This window comes from Chelon labrosus, assembly GCF_963514085.1.
Source record: "Chelon labrosus genome assembly, chromosome: 20".
Taxonomy (NCBI): domain Eukaryota; kingdom Metazoa; phylum Chordata; class Actinopteri; order Mugiliformes; family Mugilidae; genus Chelon; species Chelon labrosus.
Genome location: NC_140353.1, coordinates 113954 through 135796, shown reverse-complemented (window position 1 = coordinate 135796; position 21843 = coordinate 113954). Strand labels below are relative to the sequence as shown.

General features: G+C 47.8%; 1 protein-coding gene across 6 annotated transcripts; it reads left to right on the top strand.

The window, feature by feature from the left end:
- Positions 1-8: 8 nt before the first annotated feature.
- On the top strand, positions 9-21199 carry mgaa (MAX dimerization protein MGA a). Of its 6 annotated transcripts, none has more exons than XM_084568357.1 (23): positions 9-2558; positions 6176-7301; positions 9536-11189; positions 11507-11603; positions 11864-11965; positions 12191-12319; positions 12525-12653; positions 12757-13439; positions 13620-13893; positions 13980-14227; positions 14301-14403; positions 14493-14812; positions 14904-15242; positions 16177-16384; positions 16463-16744; positions 16886-17364; positions 17619-17729; positions 17810-17921; positions 19223-19329; positions 19462-19684; positions 19786-19923; positions 19997-20077; positions 20168-21199. In XM_084568357.1, exons 2-23 carry the CDS (start codon positions 6229-6231, stop codon positions 20623-20625), a joined length of 7350 nt encoding a protein of 2449 aa, XP_084424483.1. In that variant the 5' UTR covers positions 9-2558; positions 6176-6228; the 3' UTR covers positions 20626-21199. The 6 variants fall into 6 exon arrangements, with proteins under 6 accessions (XP_084424483.1, XP_084424484.1, XP_084424487.1 ...); XM_084568358.1 differs by having other exon boundaries at positions 9533-11189; positions 11867-11965; XM_084568361.1 differs by having other exon boundaries at positions 9533-11189; positions 14934-15242.
- The last annotated feature ends 644 nt before the right edge of the window (positions 21200-21843 follow it).

Genomic DNA, 21843 nt, shown 5'->3' with positions numbered 1-21843 from the left:
TCAAGTATAAATAATGTTTATTGATCAGCTGGTTAGCAGTAAATAAGACGATCACACCAACATTAAAATGATTGGAAATAAATTAGAGATCGAACCCTTTTAATATTGATTATTAAAGGTCAAAGGTCATCAGTAGGAACCAATCACTGATCAGTACTCAGTAGATGTTGATCTCTGGAGACACCGGCGTCTTTACGTCGATCGATCAGTACTCTCTCCCGTCACATCAGTCTTTATTTATTTTATTCCCGACCTTCTCCAATGACATCACTTCCTCCTCCAGGGAGCAGCTAGCTAGAGCGCTATCAGTGATGTAGCCTCTGTGTCGAGCGTTATCTGGCAGTTAACTGTTAGCTGTTAGCTTAGCATTAGCTATGTATGAACCAACCTTTACCTAGGTAACAGTTAGCTGTTAGCTTAGCATTAGCCATGTAAAAGCCAACCTTTACCTGTCTAACAGTTAGCTTAGCGTTAGCCATGGCGGTAGCGGTACAGGTGTTTCCTCCAAAGGCGCCTGATGAGAGGTCTGACACCTGGTCTCACACTACCATGGTCATCAACCCAGGTTCTCTGAATCAGCCATGAGCATGGTCACAGAAAAGGGGCGGAGTCAGCAGCAGAAGACCAATGGTAGTCAGTGCATTGACAGCAGACTGAAGAGATGAGGAAGTTACAGATGTGATTCATAAAAAAGATTTATTTCATGTTCTGTCTATTTGAGACAAACGAGGGTCGTCAACGTTAACAACGTTTTTATTTGATGCTCAGTTAATAAACACGACTCGGTCCGACCCGTAGTTTAGGAAACCAGGAAGTGATGCAGCAGAAATAAAAGATGGAAAAAGAGCCTTTAGGAGGTTCCGAGACTAGAACCAAATATCTACATCTACCGTCTCTATAAGACTTTTAGCCTTAGGTCGGTTCTAAAGGATGAGGACGGTCTCAGGTCGGTTCTGGAGGACGAGGACGTCTCAGGTCGGTTCTAGAGGACGAGGACGGTCTCAGGTAGGTTCTAAAGGACGAGGACGGTCTCAGGTCGGTTCTAAAGGACGAGGATGGTCTCAGGTAGGTTCTAAAGGACGAGGACGGTCTCAGGTCGGTTCTAAAGGACGAGGATGGTCTCAGGTAGGTTCTAAAGGATGAGGATGGTCTCAGGTAGGTTCTAAAGGACGAGGACGGTCTCAGGTCGGTTCTAGAGGACGAGGACGGTCTCAGGTCGGTTCTAGAGGACGAGGACGGTCATCATTTAAACAGAAACACTGATACTGGATGAACGTGCTGATGCTCCAGTCCTGATTCCTTTGGTTCTGACCAATCTCTGTTAGAACGTGGAGCTGAGCGCCAGTCAGAACTGAACCAACGTTAAAAACAACATCACTGTTTATATTCCTCCTTGAATCAGAGACAGAGACGTTTGGACGGACGGAGCCTCTGAGGACGTTCTGTGTTGACTTCATGATAAACAGATGAATTAATTAATTAATGATTAAAGCAGCTCACTGATCTACAAGAGGTTTCTCATCAGGAGACACTGAACCTGTTTGATCAGAGCTGCTTCCCGGTTCAGCCTCAGACGACGCTGACAAACAACAAACAAACAAACAAACAAACAAACAAATAACAGAACCAGGAAGTCTTGATTTTCCAGCCTGCAGCTACAAACATTCAAAACACGCGGTCACGTAAAACCTGTTCTATAAACTGACGTCACTGCGTTTAAATGACCGTCAACACCAAAACAACACACATGACGTCAGACGTGGTTTTGTTTACGTTTTTGTCACATTCGCCGCAGTGCGCGCCCCTGCGTCACACGTGTACGCGCAGCCTTCAGATAAATGAAACGGTTCTTTATTCTAGGGATCCAGACCGGACCGGGTTCAGTCCCGTCCCGGATCAGGTTTGTTGGTATAATAATAATAATAAGTTCGGGTTCGGCGGGGCGCGGGGCCGCGGTGCCCCCCTCGTCTCTGTTCGGGCGGAAACAACATGGCGTCCTCAGAACATCTCAACAGAACATGGCGGCTGGAGAAACAGAACCGTCCGGACTCACAAACGGAATCTAGTTTAATCTAAAAACAGCATGAACCGGTAGAAACCTGCTTCTGTTACCGCTGACTGTCCCCGGTAGTTTTATGACCCGGTCCAGTTTACCGGGTGTTTCCTCCGCCTGTCTGACCGAACCGTGCCGTCAGTCGTCGGTACCGGACAGACGACCATCCAGTTACCGGACCGACAGGCCGAGAGGAACATGAGGAGCCCGGGCCGCTCTCAGCTCTTCTTCAGCGGACCTCTCAGGGCGGATCCTCCGGTGCTGGAGCTCCGGGACACCGGGACGTGTTGGTTTGAACCAGGTGGCGGCAGCAAAATGGCGTCTGAGGCTGCGCAGTGACGAGGAGGACGGGGCGGGCTGTGACGTGACGGACGCCGCATGCTGTTTTCCCCCTCACTTAGAAAAGATCCTCCGTGATGGCCGACCGACCGACGGAAACCCCGACGATAACCGGCGGATTCTTAAATTAACGTGGAAATGGTCGGTGCATCCTTGCGGGAAGAAGGTAATCCGGCGCCGGTGGCACATGCGCAGATCGGCGCTGCAGTGGTTTTAGTTGGGCAACCATTGCTGAGCTCAGCCTCAGGCCTGCTGTTAGCTAGCACCTTGGTTCAGACTCCAACACACTGGGTCCAGGTTGATCCAGGTCCAGCTCAGTCACTTTAATCTGAAGGAAGACATGTTCACGTCCACATGCGTGTCCACTGGAGACACTGGACACTGTAGTGGTGAGTCCACGGTTAGCCGTAAACTACAACAGCTAGCTAAACGCTGGTAGCGCAGCGTAGTTTAAAGGGTCTCTGCAGGGGCCATGGACCTCAGTGTTTCTCTTGGCTTTGTTTACACCTGGGGCCTCAAGCTGAATTTTGACCAGGTCTGGTGACACGGACCGGGACCAGGACCTGACCAGAACCGGCCCAGATGTGGAGGCCAGACTCTCAGGTGTGTCGGGTCGACAGTTTATTTGTTCTAAGGCTAAACTGACCGACTGACTGTGGATGGGTCGGTGTGTGGTCGGTACCTGGACCCTGAACCAGAGTTCTGTTGGTACCAGAACACGACGGCTGGATCTGTGACGCTGAGCTCAGATAGAAGATGTCCGAGTAAGGCCAGCATTGGTGAGGCAGTGTTGAAGTGTTCCTCACTGGTGACGTCATTGTTTAAAAAGTTAAAGGGTGAAACAGACACAGGTGATTGGTTGATGCGTCACTGGAACATTAGCTCTGATTGGTCGAGCTTCGTGTCGTAGACTACTTTTTAAAGATGAATGTTATGAGTTGACAACACATTGAACGGTTTCTGTTGAACATGAACTTCCTCCTTCAGTGGTCGTCTGATCTTAGTCCTGCTGATCCTTGGATCTTGAAGTTCTCCGACGTCACATATTCCTTCAGAACCTCCACGGCAGCAGGATGATCCAGTTTCTGGGTGGCCCCTATAGTCATCTTGTGAACTGCTGCAGCTGCAGCCTCCAGCTGTCTCTGCTGGTTCACTTCACTGTAAAAACCTGCTCATCATCAAGATCTGCATTCATTTTAAAAGGCGTTATTGTTTTGGTCCTGGGGAGAATAGTTTGCTCTAACAGCAGCCCCCAGAGGTCATACTGGGTTCTGAGTTCTTCTGACACCAATGATGTCACTGGTTCCTGGAAGTTCAGCTTTTGTAAACTGAGTCCTTGAGTCAAAGAGGAAATTAAAAACTGAAGGTTGAAAATATTGAAAATCTGAAGATGTCCTCCTGCTGCACACAAAGATGAGGCTGCTGATGTTATTGATCCTGTAATGAACCAGCAACAATTACAAACAGCTCCCTGTGTGTTGACAGTGACATTTACACATTTTAGTGTTTTTATGTTGGAGCAGGAATCTTCTGCTCCAGCTTTTAGAAGTCAACATTATGACCTCCAACCTTCATCCAGAACAACTGAATCACTTACAGTGAAGTCAGGATGTAGTCATTGAAGTCACGTTATGTTGCCTTCAGATGTGACTGCTGTAACTTCAGGAGGTTGCATATTGCTTCAATTCATGAACATTAAGGTATTATCTATGTACAGCGACCCAATCAGAACCAGGACCAGAAGTCTGGGAACCCAGTTCTATGCTGTGGACATAATCGATTACCTTCTGTACAGAGTAACGTCACATTTAAAATACTTGGTGTTAAAGTATCAGATACTTCAGGTCATGAGTGATTGGTTTGGAGTTGAACTCTAGTGATCAGCGTCATATGTTCAAATGAGTCATGTGATGGTACCAGCCCAAATGATGAATCCCTACACTGACCCGGTGGTTTGGGTTGGGGATGACAGTAGCCGCCATGCATCAGTGAAAACAATGTGAACCGGTCACCAGATCTCAACCCGTCCACAGACTAGAAGAATCTGTTTCACTGTTCACTGAAGTTCTTCTGGTGCCACATGTTGATCCAACTAATGTATTTGTCACTTGTCCATCTCCATGAGGAACATGATGTTTGGTTACTCCTTCACATCTGTTTATTAAACTAAAACAATGAGACACAGAACTACTGCTGTTGATAAATGTATTTAGAAGATTCATAAATCTGCACTCAACTAAATATACAAATCAAATAAACCTGTAAATGTTCTGCTCTAATCAACACATGGTTGATAAATTAGTCACTGGTTTCATCTTGACCCACGTTTCATTTCCAGTCAGTGTCTCTGCTGCAGCTCAGCCATGATTGTCCTGATTTTATTTCAATATTCATCCACAGTTACAGTTTGAACAGTCAGAGTTACAGGCCCCATCCAGATAAACATTATTAACATCATGTCTGTGGTAAAAACTTTTTAGGTCGTTGCGTTTCATCAGAATTATTTAATAAAAGTCTTGGGTGTAAACGGCTGTAAATGTTAAACCCTATTAACTGACGGAGGACACAATAACTGTAAAGCCATCATGTTAGCAAACAGCTGCTAACCAACACTTAGCTTAAACCGCTATGCGGGCATCCATGACGCAACTCTTTACATTGAGCAATGCAATGTGGACAGACCTGTAAGATGAAGAGTGAAGACTTACAGCTAGAAAGACTTAGAGCTGAGAATGTCGTTTCTTACCAAACCATAGCTGTAGAATGCTAACAATCCCAGTCGTCACATCTAGAGTAGAAACCATCCAGAGGAGAATTTAAACTTCTTGTTGGCTGCAGTTGTCACCAAATGCTTCATAGCTGCTGAGTTCAGAAAGAAAATAAATTCAGTTAGGATGTTTCTTCTGCCCTGAAAACATCATGTTCCTTAAGTTGTTACTGATTAGGGCTTTGACTTTTGCCCAAAAATCATATTCGAAGTTCGTTTGTTTATTAATATTAAAATTCGAATATATTCGAATATTTATTAATTATATTTTGACCATTAAATGTCTTCAGTAAGACTGATATTGGTATCAAACTTAAGTTCTATATGTTCTGTCCACCAGAGGGCAGTGTATCAGTCAATGTTAATAGACTACGTGCACGAAAGGCTGAGTATTTATGCGTGTTAAAATTTTTATTATTAAGCAAAGAAGATATGCAGTGTCGGAATGAAGATGCAACGAGCAGAATATAACAGAAGATGCTGTTACGACACAGTTAACGCTCCATCGGAAATACACAAGCTTACAGGAACCTAGCATGCTAACGTTACCTACAGGAGCCCAGATGACCAACAATAGCCTTGCTAATGAGCTCGTGATTTTACTTCACCAGGCGTGAAAAAAAAAAACTCGGAATCTGAATTGAAAACAACGTTTACAAGCAAACACATTTACAAAAAATAATTCCCATACAGGTTCGAATATTAAGAGATCCCTAAAATTCGTTCGAATATCTTCAATTTTTAAAATAATCGAATTATATTCGAATAACGAAGTTCGGAGTCAAAGCCCTATTACTGATTGGACTGATGATTGACGTTTTATGTTGATCCTTCAATTAGACTTTTATTTCAGGAACCAGCTCCTCACATGTCATAGTTTTATAACCCGACCCAGTTATTCCTGTGGTTCTGTGTTGGAAGATGCTGATGCTTTGCGGATCAGAAACCCTCAAATGCAACTTTACTTAATTCAGAATACCAGAATTAGTTTGATGTGCATATGATCTTTTTTTCAGGGGGCCATCTTGAACCAGATGTATAAAAAGCAGGATCTGGACCTGTGGTTTCTATGGCAGCGCTGACGAAGGAAAGAGGAATGGTGTTCCATCAGGACGGAGCCACCACCTCTACAGCTGTACATACAGTGAACCATCCACCCCCATGCTTTGCTATGAGACCAGGGAAGGCCAACGAAAGGATGGAACAAAGTGAGGGGGCAAACATTAGGAATAAAACCAATATGTGCCCCATGGAGGCCATTAGGGGGACTAGTGGACTGCAGCATCCCGCCAGGTCCACCCCTCAGTCAGACAACTTGTCGCCTGATAACAACTGTAAAGGCATCAGGGTAACGCTGGACAACAACAGCATGTGGAATGAGTTCTACCGATGCAGGACAGAGATGATTCTGACTAACCAAGGTTGCAGGATGTTCCCCTACTGTCGCTTCCACATCTCCGGTTTGCAGCCATCCAAGAAGTACTCTCTGATCATGGACATTCAACCTTTAGACAATAATCTTTACAAGTGGACTGGGAAGAGCTGGAAAGTTGCTGGAAAAGCAGAGTGTCACATAAAGAGTCAACCTTTTGCTCATCCAGAGTCCCCAGCAACGGGTCAACACTGGATGCAGAGTCCAGTGTCATTTTATAGACTGAAGCTCACCAACAACATCGCAGACCAAGAGGGAAACACCGTCCTCCGGCCAATGCACTGCTACTTACCACGACTGCACGTGGTCCAGACCGACAAAGCTGCTAAAGACATAAATCTGAATGGTCCCAGTGTTGTCACGTTCACCTTCCCTCAGACTGAGTTTATTGCAGTCACTGCTTACCAGAACACTAGGTTTGCTCAGCTGAAAGTCGACTACAACCCTTTCTCTAAAGGACTGAAGGAGGACGGGTCCACATCACAGGGCCTGAAGCTCAAAACAAACTCTGGTAAAGAGTTGCACAAAGATGGAGGTACAACCACTGAGCAGCATCCGGTGAAGAAAAGCCTGAAGTCTTTCCTTGCAAACCATAAACCTAGAAGCTCAAAAGCAGTGGACTCTAAACCTCCAGCACCAGAGGACCTCCAGAAACAGTGCACTACAAATGAAGATCAGTCCGCTGCCAAAGGCCCTGTGGAGAGTTTATGGTAAGAGTTTCATTTTGACAGGGGAGATGATATTGTCATTCTCTTTGGACCAACAGTCAGGTTTGTAAGAGAGTACCCAGAAATGTTTAAATCCAGCGACTAACGTGAGGAACTTTGCAAGGAACTGACGTATCCTTGGATATGCACTGTCATCTAAAGGCTTGATAGTTAGTTTTCATACACTAAATAGATTTAAGGTAGACTTTCTCATTGTGGATGTCCATCTTAGCTTCCCTCTGCATGTCTTCTTCTGCTGCTGCTGGATATGTTGCTGGACTAGGCCTGGACTTGGCCTGGACTTGGGTCTTTGTCCATCTACCAGAAGATTTCCACAGTGGTTTTATGTTTTGTTGAAGTTTAATTAACAGAACAATCCCCAACAACATTCAGAGCTACAAACTCTACCAGAAAGTCTTTGAACCTTTTACCACATGGATGGGCTGGTCCCGCATGTCTGAGGTGTTTTACATAGTTCAGCTTCTAACAGTTGTCTGTCTCCCGAGACAGTAAAAACAAACCTGACTGGTTGTTCTATTATGTGTTTCAACTGTGTTTGTGTCTGTGAAGGTTCTTAGTCATCTAGGTCAGGGGTTCCCAAACTTTTCCATGCCAAGGCCCCCAAACAGCATTAGCTTCTGGCCGAGGACCCCCCTGCAAACCTACAGACAATGCTACAAAATATTTAAAGAAACATCATCTTTTATAATGTTTTTTTTTTTTACTTTATTCAATAACTTTACTCAATTACTTTATTCAATAACTATTACATTTGTTTAGCATAAGTGCTGCCTCATATTTTCTGATTTTAGTTGGCCAGGAGTTCTTAGATTTTTTTGCAGCAGTGTCCTCCACAGCAGGACTGTTGGTCTGTTCCTTTGGTCTCTTTCTTGTCAAAAACCTGTCCATTTTGCGCCAGCTACACGCTAGCTACGCGCCAGCTACGCGCCAGCTACGTGCTAGCTACACGCTAGCTCCACGCTAGCTTGAGGAGCAAAGCAGCTTGATAAATGGCACAAACCTCCAGGTCTACACATGAAGTCATGAACGATGTTTTGACTGGCAGGAAATCAGAAAGATGAGCATGGCAAATAACATTTCGATATGATACTATTAATATTTCTATTTTATGATAATGATGTAAAATTTTATTTGATTATATTTTATAATAATGATTAAAAATAATTAGATTGTATTTTTTTATTTTTGCAATTTATTTTCTTCCCTCCAATTGTCCCCTCTTTGAAAACCACTGATCTAGGTCATGGTTCTACCACACGGTTCCACTTAGATGAAACATCTAGAAACCCAACAAGTCCAATTGTCTTTGTTTCAGCTTGATTTTTGGATTTGCACTGCGCTGTGAAGCTCTGTTGTTTCACTACATCACTTTGACAATAATACTATAATATACAATATTCTAGTAATAATAATAATAATAATAAACGTGAAGGACATTCGTGACGTTGTCCTCCTGATTGTAATTTACTGCTTTGGACTTCTAATGAACTCTAATGAACTTATTGGTAGCTGCAGGTTTTCAAACATGTTTGTAAAATATGGGCTCCTCATTCAATCTGGAACTTTCAGAGATGCAGCACCCATCTTAAACTGGCCTGTACTTACGTACAGACCCAACCAAGAACTCATCGTCGTATCCAGCTTCATGTGACTAAACTGCAGTTCTTCAAGTTAAATTCAAACATTGAACAAAAATGTGAAAAATGATTTGTTCTAAAAGTCTAACAGATGTAATTCTATGTTAAAAATGCTACAGATTTTGAGATTTGTACAAATGTGATATGATTAATTTAAATATGTGAAAAAAGTTATGTTTATTTTAATATTACATTACTGGTAGTTGGAACAAATATAAAACAAATGTTCTCGTTCATACAGAGCAGTCAAGAAAGAAAGACGAGTCAGAGATGTGAAACTGAATTATATGAACAAATATGAATAATGAAGAATGCTGCATGGTTAAAAACACACGTTCCTACCATGTAAATCATGATTAATATTTATTGTGAGGATTCATTAACACCAGCAGACAGCCTTGTCACATATAAGTTATTATATGTTATTATTTAAGTTTGTATCAAAGGTAGTATTACTAGGTACTAGGTACTCTCAGTTTCAAAAAGGTTGTTCCTGATGCATTTACCAGAACAGTTTATTTCTGTGTTATCACCCCCTCAGTCACACTGACGTTCTTGTTGTCTGATTTCCCTCAGCAGTAATCCTCGTCCAGCTCAGAAGTTAATTTCTGAAATGATTCGTGAGGCTCACGTTTCCTTGCAGAGATGCAACCTGGAGCAGCTGGCCGTCGGTCACACTAACACTAAGACTACAGCTGTGAAAAGCAAAGGACAGGATGTCGTTAACAAGGACAGTGTACCTGTAAAGGAGGAAAAGCGGCAGCATTTGAATTTATTGAACTATAAGAACAACTTCAGCGCAGATTGTTCTGGAGCAGCTTCTTCTTTAGAAGACTCAGACCAGTGTAATCCTGACACTCCATCATCGCCTACAGTGAAGCAGCACCGGCGACCAGCTCGCCTGCCGCTGCCAGCACTTGCTCTTTTTTTGAAGCAGCATTCAGCAAAATCTAAAATCAGCAAGAGCAAACAGGACTCTCCTACAGCGGTGCCACCATCTGAACCTCTGGGTGAATCCCAAAGTTCTTGTGATCACACCTCCAACGAAATCAGTCCCTTGAGAGTTCTCAGTGTCACAAACTCTGACTCCAGGGCCTCCAGACCGGGTGGTGGAGATCTTCATCCAGATCAAGTATTCTCGAATGATACTGGACAAACAGTTGTTACAGCTCATCAACCTTCCAGTATTTCAGGTCCAGGTTCAGGTTCAAGACCTGACGATCATTTAGCCAATGTTTCTGAAGTCCCAGTCCAAGAGTCAAACACCCCTGTCGGTCCACCAGTGTTAACTAACTCGGATCTGCCAGTGTGTATCCTCAGCGTATCTACATCCACCAGTTCTACAACACTAGCTACCTCTTCTGCATCTCCATCTTTGTCCCCACCCCTTGACACAGTGTTAACTGAACCAATGCCACAAACACCTATCGTGTCTTCCACACTACCTTCAGAGTCCCCCACCCTAAAGCCCGAGTCTTTGTTTCCGGACCCAGAGTGTTCCTCTTTGGCTTTTGAGCCTTTGTCACCAGCGAGTTCTCCGGAACCTTTACCCCCTCTGCCGGCCTCATTAGTTTTAGAACTGAACTCCACGGTTTCAGGAGCTGCTTGTAAAGAAGAACCTCCTGAAAACTTAGTGCACAGCGAAGACCCATCTGTGTTTAAATGGCACACAGTGTTACCTCCACCTGAGCCTCACATAGACTCCTCATTCACAACATTTCACACCCACCCTTTAACACCGTTGCCTTTACAGACTCCTCAAACAGAACCACAGAGTCTCAACACCTCAACATCCACCTCTCATCTGCCTCCATCATTTCAAGAGAACGAGCAGTCGCTTCCTTTCCCAGCGGAGCTTTCCCCTCTTGCCCTTCAACTGCCTCTGTCTCCGACCTTCTCGTCATTGGATGGAGATGCGCTGTCACCAACGCCTTCGATTGCCGACCTTGTTCAGTTTTTCTCCGCCGATGATGACCTTGGGATAGGGGTGGACTTTTCAAACACAGAGACGGTGGCTGTCCCGTGCCCACCTCCACCTTCACTAGAACCACATGAGCCTTCTCAGACGGCGCAGCCAGTCCCAGCAAACAAAACCAGCAAACGCAAGAAGCCCCAGCGGCGAAAGCTAGCAAAGACTGTTACGGATCAGAAGCTGGATGACTCCACATACATAAGAATGCAGCCTAACCTGGAGGAAGTGGAGGAGCAGCTGTTCATCTCCTTCACATCAAAGGTAAAACTACATTTAATTTGTTGGAGTTCCGGAGGAATTCGAAGCTGTAAATGTTTCTGTTTGTGTCAACTTTCTCCTGGAGCTAAAATCAGATCCTAACTTCTCCAGACACACCCAGGTAGAAGATCAAAGATCCTAAAAAGCTTCCAGTTCCCCAGGGAAAGGTCATGCAGTGATTGGTCAAAGGTCACAGTTTGTCAGCAACTAAACACGGGTGCATTCAGAAGTGTTGGAGTGGTGCCTGGTTGATGCCGTCTACTGATGTGACTTTTATGTATAACATGCACACAGAAGATAAAAATAAACTCACATTTCAGGAGGCCCTCAAACTCCACATCGTGGACTCCTCTGAAGCACCGGTCCCCCTGACGATATCTGAAGGTCAACAACCAGCTGCTGCTGCAAACGAGAATGGTAATGTTGTTAGATAATATTACAAAAATTAACTTTATTGTAATCTAACAAGAACAAAACACATCACTCTAAGCTGACGGACCCGAGGCTAACTTTATGCTAGAGGAACTGGAACTCTCATAGTCTCTAGAAGGAGGTCGGACATAACCAGACCTGGAACCTGAACAAAACATTAATTACGTGATCCAGAATGGACAATTTTTCAGATTTCTGATGTTTAATAGACAAATTGATTAATTTAGTTCTAACATGAACTTCAGCAGAGAGTCTGGAGGAGAAGATCGCTGCCTTCCAGAAGATTCTGCTGAGAGATTTGAAGCTGCTAAAGCACAGGCAGGTCATCCACCCAGTGCTTCAGGAAGGTACGTATCACCTGTGACCTGGATGCTAACTCTAAGGCTAACAGCAACTAGACAGAAACTCTAGGCTAACAGCAACTAGACAGTAACTCGAGGCTAACAGCAACTAGACAGTAACTCGAGGCTAACAGCAACAAGAATTTGAATTGAAGCTAACAGGAACTAGACGATAACTCTAAGTTAACACGAACTAATTCTCCTTGTGTTGGTTATACTCTGTGACCTCAGTTGGTCTGAAGATGACCCTCCTGGATCCGACTCTGACCATCGATCTGAAGTACCTGGGCGTCCGTCTGCCCATCCCTCCTCCCGGAGTCGGTGTGGAGCTGCTGGCCCAAGAGCTGCCACCGTCTCAGGGTGAGAACAAAACCAGGTTGATCTGGAACTAAGAGAGAATATGAAACATGTCAGACCAACAGAGAAACTGGATGAAGGTTGGGTGTGGTGAATTCTGTTGCTGTCATCTGTCGTTGGTCAGATAATGTTATTGTCAGAATCGGTTTTAAAGCAGCTGATGAATAAAAGGTTGAGGCAGTAACTTCCTGTTCTCATTTGTTTTTAGGTGTTTCTGCTGCGTTTGTGTCCAGAACAGGAAAAACGACGGATGTGACTCAGATTAAAGGCTGGAGAGATAAATTCAGTCCGTCAGAGACTCCGCCTTCATCCTCCAGACCTGAGGAGGCTTTACAAGGTCTGGACATGTTTATGATGATTATTATTCAAGGAACAACTACCAGAGTCCAGTCAGGTGGGACCAGGTCTCAGGACTAACTGTGTTATATTTTGTCCTGCAGCTGGTCCCAGTGCAGACCTGCAGAAGAAGAATCTGTCGGCATTCTGCAGCGACATGCTGGACGAGTATCTGGAGAATGAAGGGAAATTGATCGATGAGCGAGCTGCCAGCTTCTCCCAGCCGCCGGTGGAGCCACCAGTCTACGAGCTTCCCACCAGGAGCACCAGCTACGTCCGGACCCTGGACCACGTGCTCAAGAAACAGGCTGCCGCTTCCCCCGACGCAGACCTCATCTCTGGGTTTATCCCCCCTTCCAAGAGACCCCGACTCAAAGAGACGAAAACCCGCCGGACAGAGAAGAAGCAGAAAGGTCCCAGACAGAGTAAACCCCGCCTAGAACCTCCAGCTGATCTGGGATCTGAACCTCTTGCAGTCCACAACCCTGAACAAACCCCCACCCCCAACAAGAGGAGGAAACTCAAACCCAGGAACTTGTCCCAGACCCTCAGTCCCCCCAGGACCACGGGCTCTCTGCCAGCCGGGTCTGAAGACCTGGCTCCACTGGAGTCTGACTCTGAGCTGGGTCTGACCAGTGGCCAGAACCGGGCTGGCCGGCCTCCAGTGCCCCGGGCCCTGCTAAGACAGAGGGACCTGGAGGACGCTGTAGTGTGGGAGGGCCGAGCCCGGACTGCCATCACAGAGGAGAGGGCCTCCGTCGCTCTGAAGTCTCTGTTCACTCTGACGGTAAGAGTCCTGAATCTACCTGAGGATCTCAGAGGTCCTCAGGTTCTTATAATACCAGAACCAGAGGGTGGGTTGGTTTTCTTCTTCACTGGTCGAGTCTTGATTTATTTACCTGTAGCCGTGTGATAACCTCTGTATTTTGTCCTCTTCATCCTCCTCCTCTTCCTTCTCTTTCCTCAGGGTTTTGTGAGTGAGAATCCTACTGCTCCGATCCAGTTGGCCCGGAGGCGCCTTCCCCATTGTCTGAATGATTTCTGCCGGCTCGGTTGCATCTGCTCCAGTTTGTCCCGTTGCTCCAGGATCAGTCACTGTGGTCGACCCGGCTGTATGTTTGGCTGCAGCTGCCTCAAACAGAAGGTGGTCCTCCTCAAGAACCTAGATGGGTCCGACTGCAGCCCCCCCTCCCTGCATGGAAACAAGAAGAGGAAGAGGAGGAGGATGAAGATGGCCTACAGTAAGTTGGGTCAGCTTCAGTTCAGCCTAAATCACCTGACATGAGAGTCATCCATGACTAACCCAAACCTCCTCTGCTTCCTGTAGTTCTGAAGGAAGCCGACAGCGTCTCCCAGCCTGCTGAGCGGGTCCAGACTCTGTGGAGGAGGGATGGTGGAGACTTAGACCCAGAACCAGTCCATGTTCCTAAAGAGGCCCAGTCCAGTCCTGAAGAGATTGTCCTTAACAAACCAGAGAAGGTGGTTCAGTCTGGAGCATTCAACCATTTGAGCAGACAGAAACTTGACGGCTGCGCCAGAGTCCGAGGTTTCAGAAGAAAGGTCCAGAAACAGAAGGTCAGATTCACCAGAGCCCAAATAAAGTTCTGTCTTTATTGATATTGATCAGTACTGGTTCATTTTCCATCAGGAGGTCAAAGAGGTGAAGTCTAGAGCTGCTCGGCTGACATCCCAGAAAAGGAGAGGTCCGACCCCAAAGGAGACCCGGACCAGAACCTCCAGTCCTCCTCCAGGTGGGTCTTTGTGCAGCTCTGCTGACCTGACTGCTCTGAACCAGAACTCTATGTTCTCTGGTTGCTGATGAAGGTGTTTCCTGTTCCAGGTGAACCGACCCAGACGTCTCCCGGTCCTCCGCCAAAACTGGCTCCAAAGCCGTCCAAGCGTCTCTTCATCTTGGCCGAATGTAAGTGGGTAAGCGACGCCGACCGGACCCATGTGCTGAAGAAGCTGTGTGAGGCCATGGCTCAGGACAAGATGGGCCAGCCATTCTGGATCAGGAAGTACCTGATCAAACCCGTCAGCCAGACTGTGGAGGAGTGCGGCAACGACCGCTGCATCCAGTACAAGGTCCACATCACCAGACCCAAAGTGGAGCGAGAAAAACCAGCGGTACAACAAAACCAGGGAGGTCCAAGAAAACAGGTGGGTGGGACCGGTTCTGATCATCAGGTTTCTGTTTTCTCACAATTGATCTTTCTGATCTTTAATAATCTGAATCCTGCCGAATCCTCAGCCTTTCAGCGCATCCGTTATCTGTCAGCAGGAGGTGGAGGAGGAGGCGAGGCCTCTAGAAGATTGGCAGCGGGAAGTGGAGGAGGAGGCGGAGCCTCCAGAAGATTGGCAGCGGGAAGTGGAGGAGGAGGCGGAGCCTCCAGAAGATTGGCAGCGGGAGGTGGAGGAGGACATCGAGGAGGAGGAGGTGTTCATACGACCGCAGGTAGAGGAAGAGATGAAGAAGAGAGGAGACGAGAAGACGGTCAACATGGCTCTGCCTTTCCTGATGGGCATCTCCCCCGCCGGCTTCCTGTCAGCCAACAGGAAACAGCCAGGAGGAACAGACCACCTGGTCCAGGTAAGACAGCCATATATGGTGATGACTAGGGGTGTAACGGTATTTGTATTCGTCCCGCGGTGTCACGGTACGGGCGTCACGCTTCGTTGCACGCAGTCACACGGTGAATACGTCTGAGTGAGTAGTTTATTAAATAAAAGAAAAAGTGGAGTCCTCCCTTCAGTCCAGGTGGAGGTAATGAGCTAAAAGCTGCAGCTAACGTCATTAGCCTACAGAAGAAGAAAAACAGACGAAGAAGAAAAGTAACGCTGTGGAGCACAGATGTACTAAGAGAAGTGTGGAGCTTCATTTAAATCACCAGTGTGGGAACACTTTGGTTCCTGGTGCAACATAACGGTGATGGGACGAGTGGTGGACGGGACAAAGACTGTCTGCCCACGATGTTTGGTGGAGGTGGAGTACGTCTCTGGAAACACATCAAACATGCTAACGCACATAAGACGGCATCGCCTCCATATGTTACCAAAGTTGCCAGTTGCTACCTGACTCCCTCAGTTTATCTACAACAAATTGAGCTTCTTCTTTTCCTCTGTATGAACAACATGAATGAATGTATGAGAACCCTCCTAATGCATCTGTCTGATGTTTTATTCTAGATTTTACTTTTAGAACAGGAGGTGGTTTTAGTTTTTTCAGTCTGTTCATAATAAATGAAACAAGCTAGTTTTATACATGTCTGAGTTTTTGTTGCTTTTTTCCCGTTGTACCGAGCCGTGACTCGTGTACCGTTACACCCCTCGTCAGGACTGATTCTGCTTTGTTACTGACGGTTCCATGTCTGAAATCACTGGCTTGCTTCTGGAAGCTTCTGGTTAACCGATCACAGAGGACCGGTCAGGTTCTGTTGCTGTTGTTGAGTTTAAACCAGCGGCTTCAACTCTCTCAGTTCTTTTAGACCTTCAGGTGTCACTTCCTTTCCTTTTGCTTCCTGCAGGTCAACGGGAAGCTCTACCCGTTGGCAAGAATCCAGTTGGGGAGGATGGGGGCGCTCCACCCGGCAAACCGCCTGGCAGCTTACCTGACCGGCCGGGTGCTGTCCTGCAGACCTCCTCCTCCACGTTCAGGGCCCACACCTCAGACTGTCTCCTCAGCTTCCACCACAGCCCCGCCCACACCACTCCCCATCCCAGTCTCCTCTACAGGTGAGCTGGTTTTAGCTGCAGCCCTGAGATCATGGAATCATTTCAGTGTGACTCTATTAACCAATGAATTCTGCTCAGGCCCGGCTCCTCATAAAGCTTCTCAGATCATGATGGTCCAGGTCCCTGCGGTTCCTCTGCCCCGTCTGGCTCCCCCGCCGCCCCCCCCCCAGTCGCTGGCCCCCGTCTCCACTCAGAGTCCAGTGCTGCAGCCAGTCCTCCAGTCAGTCCTGCAGGCGGTCCTGCAGCCGGTCCAGACCAGAGCAGGTGTCCAATACTACCGTCAACCGGACGGTAAACTAGTCCAACTGATCCCCATCAGCCACCTGAGACCAGTCACAGCGCTCCCGCCCCCCACCCCAGGTGAGTCTACAGTTTGACCTGATCAAGACTCAGCATTTATTTAGTTGTTCTGGGACACAAAGCTGACACCTTCAGGTCAGAATCTGAACTGCAACTCTGTCTCTAAAATGTCTCCACTCCCCCCCGTCTGTCTCCCAACAGGACATCCCCCTGCAGTCCTCTCTCCTCCGTCCCTCCTTGTCAATCAGCAGACTCTACCCCCGACCACAGCCCCCTCCCAGCCCGCCACCTCCTACACCTTCCTCCAGCCTCTCCCCCCCGACCCCCCCGCTGCCCCGGCTGACCTCCTGTCCCTCAAACCCTCCACTGACCAGGGCGCCGAGCTGGGGGTCAAGACAGTGACGGTGTCTGCAGCGCCCTTGCTGGCGTCTGGAGAAGAAGTCGACCAACAGAAATCCACCTCACCCCAAACCTCCCCCACCCACAGAACCCCTAAGTCACCGGACCCCCTCGCTGATGGTCCTAACCTGGCCTCCAGCCCGCTAGACCTGGACGTCATCTGTCTGGTCGACGAGCCGGCAGCAAACGTGGCGGAGCTTCAGTCAAGCAGCGAGACGGAAAACTCGTCAGACACAGAGACGGACGTTGAGGAGGACAATCAGCCTGTTGACAAGAACCTGGTGAGAGAGACAGACTGACATAAAGACAGACAGACTGACAGAGAGAGACAGAGGGACAGAGAGAGACAGAGGGACAGACAGACAGACAGACAGACAGAGAGACAGAGGGACAGAGAGAGACAGAGGGACAGACAGACAGACAGACAGACAGACAGAGAGAGAGAGAGACAGACAGACAGAGAGACAGAGAGAGGGAAAGAGACAGAGATGCTGTATGGTCTCTAATGTCTCTAATGTCTCAAACGTTTGTCCAGCGTCACACTCTGCAGGAGAGGAGGCGTCGGGGGAAGATGCAGCGTCTGTTTAAAGATCTGAGGAGACAACTGGACTTCACTGGAGAGTCCAAGCTCAGCACATTGGACATGGTCAGGGACGCCTGCTGCAGATGAGTCTCCGTCTCCTGGACAACACTGGACAGGTTCTAACGCCAGCTGTTTGGTTTCAGGCTGTGCACGTGATATACAAGCTGAGGAAGACGGAGACAGAGCTCAAGAAGACGAAGAGGATGCTGAGGAAGAGGAGGGACCAATACCTGGAGAGCATCGTTTCATCGGCAGGTCAGAGTCTCACCCCCAACACCTCTTCTAAACCACTGGTCTAAACCACTGGTCTAAACCACTGGTCTAAACACCTGGTCTAAAGCCCTGGTCTAAACCACTGGTCTAAACCACTGGTCTAAAGCCCTGGTCTAAACCACTGGTCTAAACCCCTGGTCTAAACCACTGGTCTAAACACCTGGTCTAAACCACTGGTCTAAACCACTGGTCTAAACCACTGGTCTAAACCCCTTGGTCTAAACCACTGGTCTAAACCCCTTGGTCTAAACCACTGGTCTAAACACCTGGTCTAAACCACTGGTCTAAACCACTGGTCTAAACCACTGGTCTAAACCCCTTGGTCTAAACCACTGGTCTAAACCACTGGTCTAAACCCCTGGTCTAAACCCCTTGGTCTAAACCACTGGTCTAAACCCCTGGTCTAAACCCCTTGGTCTAAACCACTGGTCTAAACCACTGGTCTAAACCCCTGGTCTAAACCCCTGGTCTAAACTCCTGGTCTAAAGCCCTGGTCTAAACTCCTGGTCTAACCCCCTGGTCTAAACCCCTTGGTCTAAACCACTGGTCTAAACCACTGGTCTAAAGCCCTGATCTAAACCACTGGTCTAAACCCCTTGGTCTAAACCACTGGTCTAAACCCCTGGTCTAAACCCCTTGGTCTAAACCACTGGTCTAAACCCCTGGTCTAAACCACTGGTCTAAACTCCTGGTCTAAACTCCTGGTCTAAACTCCTGGTCTAAACCACTGGTCTAAACTCCTGGTCTAAAGCCCTGGTCTAAACTCCTGGTCTAAACCCCTTGGTCTAAACCCCTTGGTCTAAACCCCTTGGTCTAAACCACTGGTCTAAAGCCCTTGTCTAAACCACTGGTCTAAACCACTTGGTCTAAACCCCTTGGTCTAAACCCCTGGTCTAAACTCCTGGTCTAAACCACTGGTCTGAACCACTGGTCTAAACCACTGGTCTAAACTCCTGGTCTAAACCACTGGTCCAAACTCCTGGTCTAAACTCCTGGTCTAAACTCCTGGTCTAAAGCCCTGGTCTAAACCACTGGTCTAAACCCCTTGGTCTAAACCCCTGGTCTAAACCCCTGGTCTAAACTCCTGGTCTAAACCACTGGTCTAAACCACTGGTCTAAACCACTGGTCTAAAGCCCTGGTCTAAACCACTGGTCTAAACCCCTGGTCTAAACCCCTTGGTCTAAACCCCTAACCCTAACCCTGGTCTAAACATGTATCAGTATATAAATGTCTGATTTCTGGCTCGTCTCTGATTGGACGCCTGACTGTTTGTCTCTGACAGCTGATTGGAACCAAAATGTCTCAACGTCGTCTCTCTGTCGTCGCTCTGACGACGCTATCGAGATCTCGTCTGATGAAGACAGAATCGTCATCACAGGAAGCACGGAGGTAACGGTCCAGAACCAGAACCAGAACCAGACAGAGCAGTAGATCTTGAAGGTTCTTTAGAAACCAGCTCCTCCAGAACTCCAGTAGAACCAGAACCAAAACAACTCTCTAACAATCTTCTTCTGTCTATAGGCTCCCTCACCTGCAGGGGCCGGGGCCTCACATCCTCCTCCTACACCTGTCCCGACACCTGTCCCGACACCTGTCCAGCTTCAGAAGGCCTCTCCCTGGACTCATCCAACAGTTTCCCACAGTACACCTGTGCCCAGGGAGCGGCCCAGGACGATTCCCAACATCCTGTCACGCAGCAGGAGTCGTCCTCCTCAGACGTCTGAGTCCACCACAACTCTAAAGGGTGAGACGGATCAGCTGACCGACCAGCTGACCGACCAGCTGACCGAGCTAATAACTGACCCATTGATTGATTGGTTGACTGATTGACTTCCTGTCTTCCAGCTGAGCCTCCGTCCTTTCAGACTCTGGTTCCGGCTGAGGTTCTGTCTCTGGTTGGGCCAGCGTTACCAGGGAAACCGCACCTGGCCCTGAGCCCGCTGATGGCGGGAACCAGGGTGCTGCAGACGCCTCCGACCCCAGGTACCGATCCCCGCCACGCGTCCTCTGATTCACATGCTTTTATTGTGAAAGTCACTATTGTGTCTGACTGCAGGCGTGGCCTCAGTGACCCTGAACCTCCCGACTCTGGCCAATCAGCAGCTCTGTCTCACCTCACTGCCCCCCCACCCAACAGGTAACCCCCCCACCCCAAACCTGCTGTTTGTTCTGCAGTTTGTTTGTTACTTACAGACACTAAATAAACAACAAACCCTCCCCCTTTCAGACCGGGTCAGGGACAAGGACCAGCCTCTGTCCCAGACGGGTCGGGGTCGGTCAGAGGACGTAGACGGCGTCCCTCGGGGGCCGGAGGAGAACCAGAACCTGACGTCCCTCCTCAATGAGATCGTCTTCCTCAACCAGCAGAAAGTTGCCACGGCAACAGGCGCAGGACTCCCGTCGCCAGGGAAACCGTTCTCTGAGGGAACATCTGTTACAGAGGGGGCGGGGCTTAGCGGCCACATGGACACTGACGTGCAGCTGGGATCAGCCAATGGGAATGCTAAAGGAGGGGGGTTGGCTCCACCCCCTCTGCTACAGATGAAGGCGGGCGGGGCCAAAGTGTCGGCTCCTCCCACCAGTGAGGAGACCGTAGGAGAGCGAGGAGAGGGGAAGAGGGGGGGGTCATGGCGGCCAATGCCGAGGCTGGTTCCTCTGGGGCTGAGAGGAAACCCCTCCAGCTGACTGATGATGTCACAGCAGACACATGACCTCATTGGCTGTCTGCAGAGAGGGCATGCTGTGATCTGTACCTGAGAAAACGGCCAATCAGACGATCACTTTAGTGTCTCAGTGCAGCGTGGGAAAACAGAGCGCCGACGCCCAAAGACCAGAGAGAGAGAGAGAGAGGTTCAGTTTTGCTGTCAGTCAGTGAATGCAACATAAGCTACCTTAAAGTGCAGAGTTTGTTTACTTTTCAGAATAAAGTTGAAACTAATCAAGCTGAGGTCGTTGTCATGGCGACGGAATGGATTAAATGGAGAATAATCGTCCAGTGTTGTGATGTACAGTCAATAATTAATCATGAGGATAATGTTTCACAACTTCACTTTAATTAGAGTCATGTTCCTTTAAAACGCTACAACAGCTTTATTCTGAAAATCTGTTTCCTGTCTCTGATTAGTTTTTTTGTTCTGCTTTGTTTCTGTTTTCAGGAAATTAAAAGAGCTGTTCAAGGAAATGTGTTTTTCTTAGATTTGTATTTTTGTACATGTTTAAAGGTTCAGGTCTCCAAACTCTGATATCAATAAAGTTTAAAACCAAACTCAGTTTCATTCATGATTTACTGATTTACCTGAACGCATCACAGATCAGCTGCGCTTAAAAACGTCACATCGGGGATGACGTCCATAACATTGCAGTCCTTGACGTCAGACGCTAGTTATCACGTCACTACAAATCAATATCATCCTTGATGTTCCGTTGATCAGATCAAACTGCACTTCCTGTTCCTGCAGGTAGGAGCCGCTGCCGCTTCAGCGTGACGCCACACGTGGACTCGTCAATCAGCTACGTCAGACTGCACGACGCCGGAAGTCAATAGTTTTTTACTGTCAAAGTAAAAGCATGAAATAAACTGCAGCTGTGGGAAACGTCTGAACCAGCCTCTTTCTGTTGTGTGCTGACTCGCTGACTAGCTACTCCAGCTGCATGAAAGCTTCCAGGACTCACTGGATCTGCAGCACAGCTTCGTCAGTGGGATCAGCTTCAGAACAAAGACCCTTGTTGCGCCATGGCGTCCCCCCCGACCACCTGTGGCCACATCAACCCCATTTAAAACCACTGAACTTCAGCAGATCTCACATCCGCCAGCATGGAACCAGACTCTGGAGCTCAGGTGGGACACCCATTCACCCTTTCACTTGACTCTGGGTGATTGCTGCTGTCCTACACCGTGCTAAC

Excerpts from the sequence above, each read along its gene's own strand:
- mgaa (XM_084568356.1), top strand. The coding sequence starts at position 6,229 with ATGGCAGCGCTGACGAAGGAAAGAGGAATGGTGTTCCATCAGGACGGA. Across the intron at positions 14,404-14,492 it reads AACCTCCAGTCCTCCTCCAG|GTGAACCGACCCAGACGTCT; the intron begins GTGGGTCTTTGT and ends TTCCTGTTCCAG. Across the intron at positions 15,243-16,176 it reads GAACAGACCACCTGGTCCAG|GTCAACGGGAAGCTCTACCC; the intron begins GTAAGACAGCCA and ends TGCTTCCTGCAG.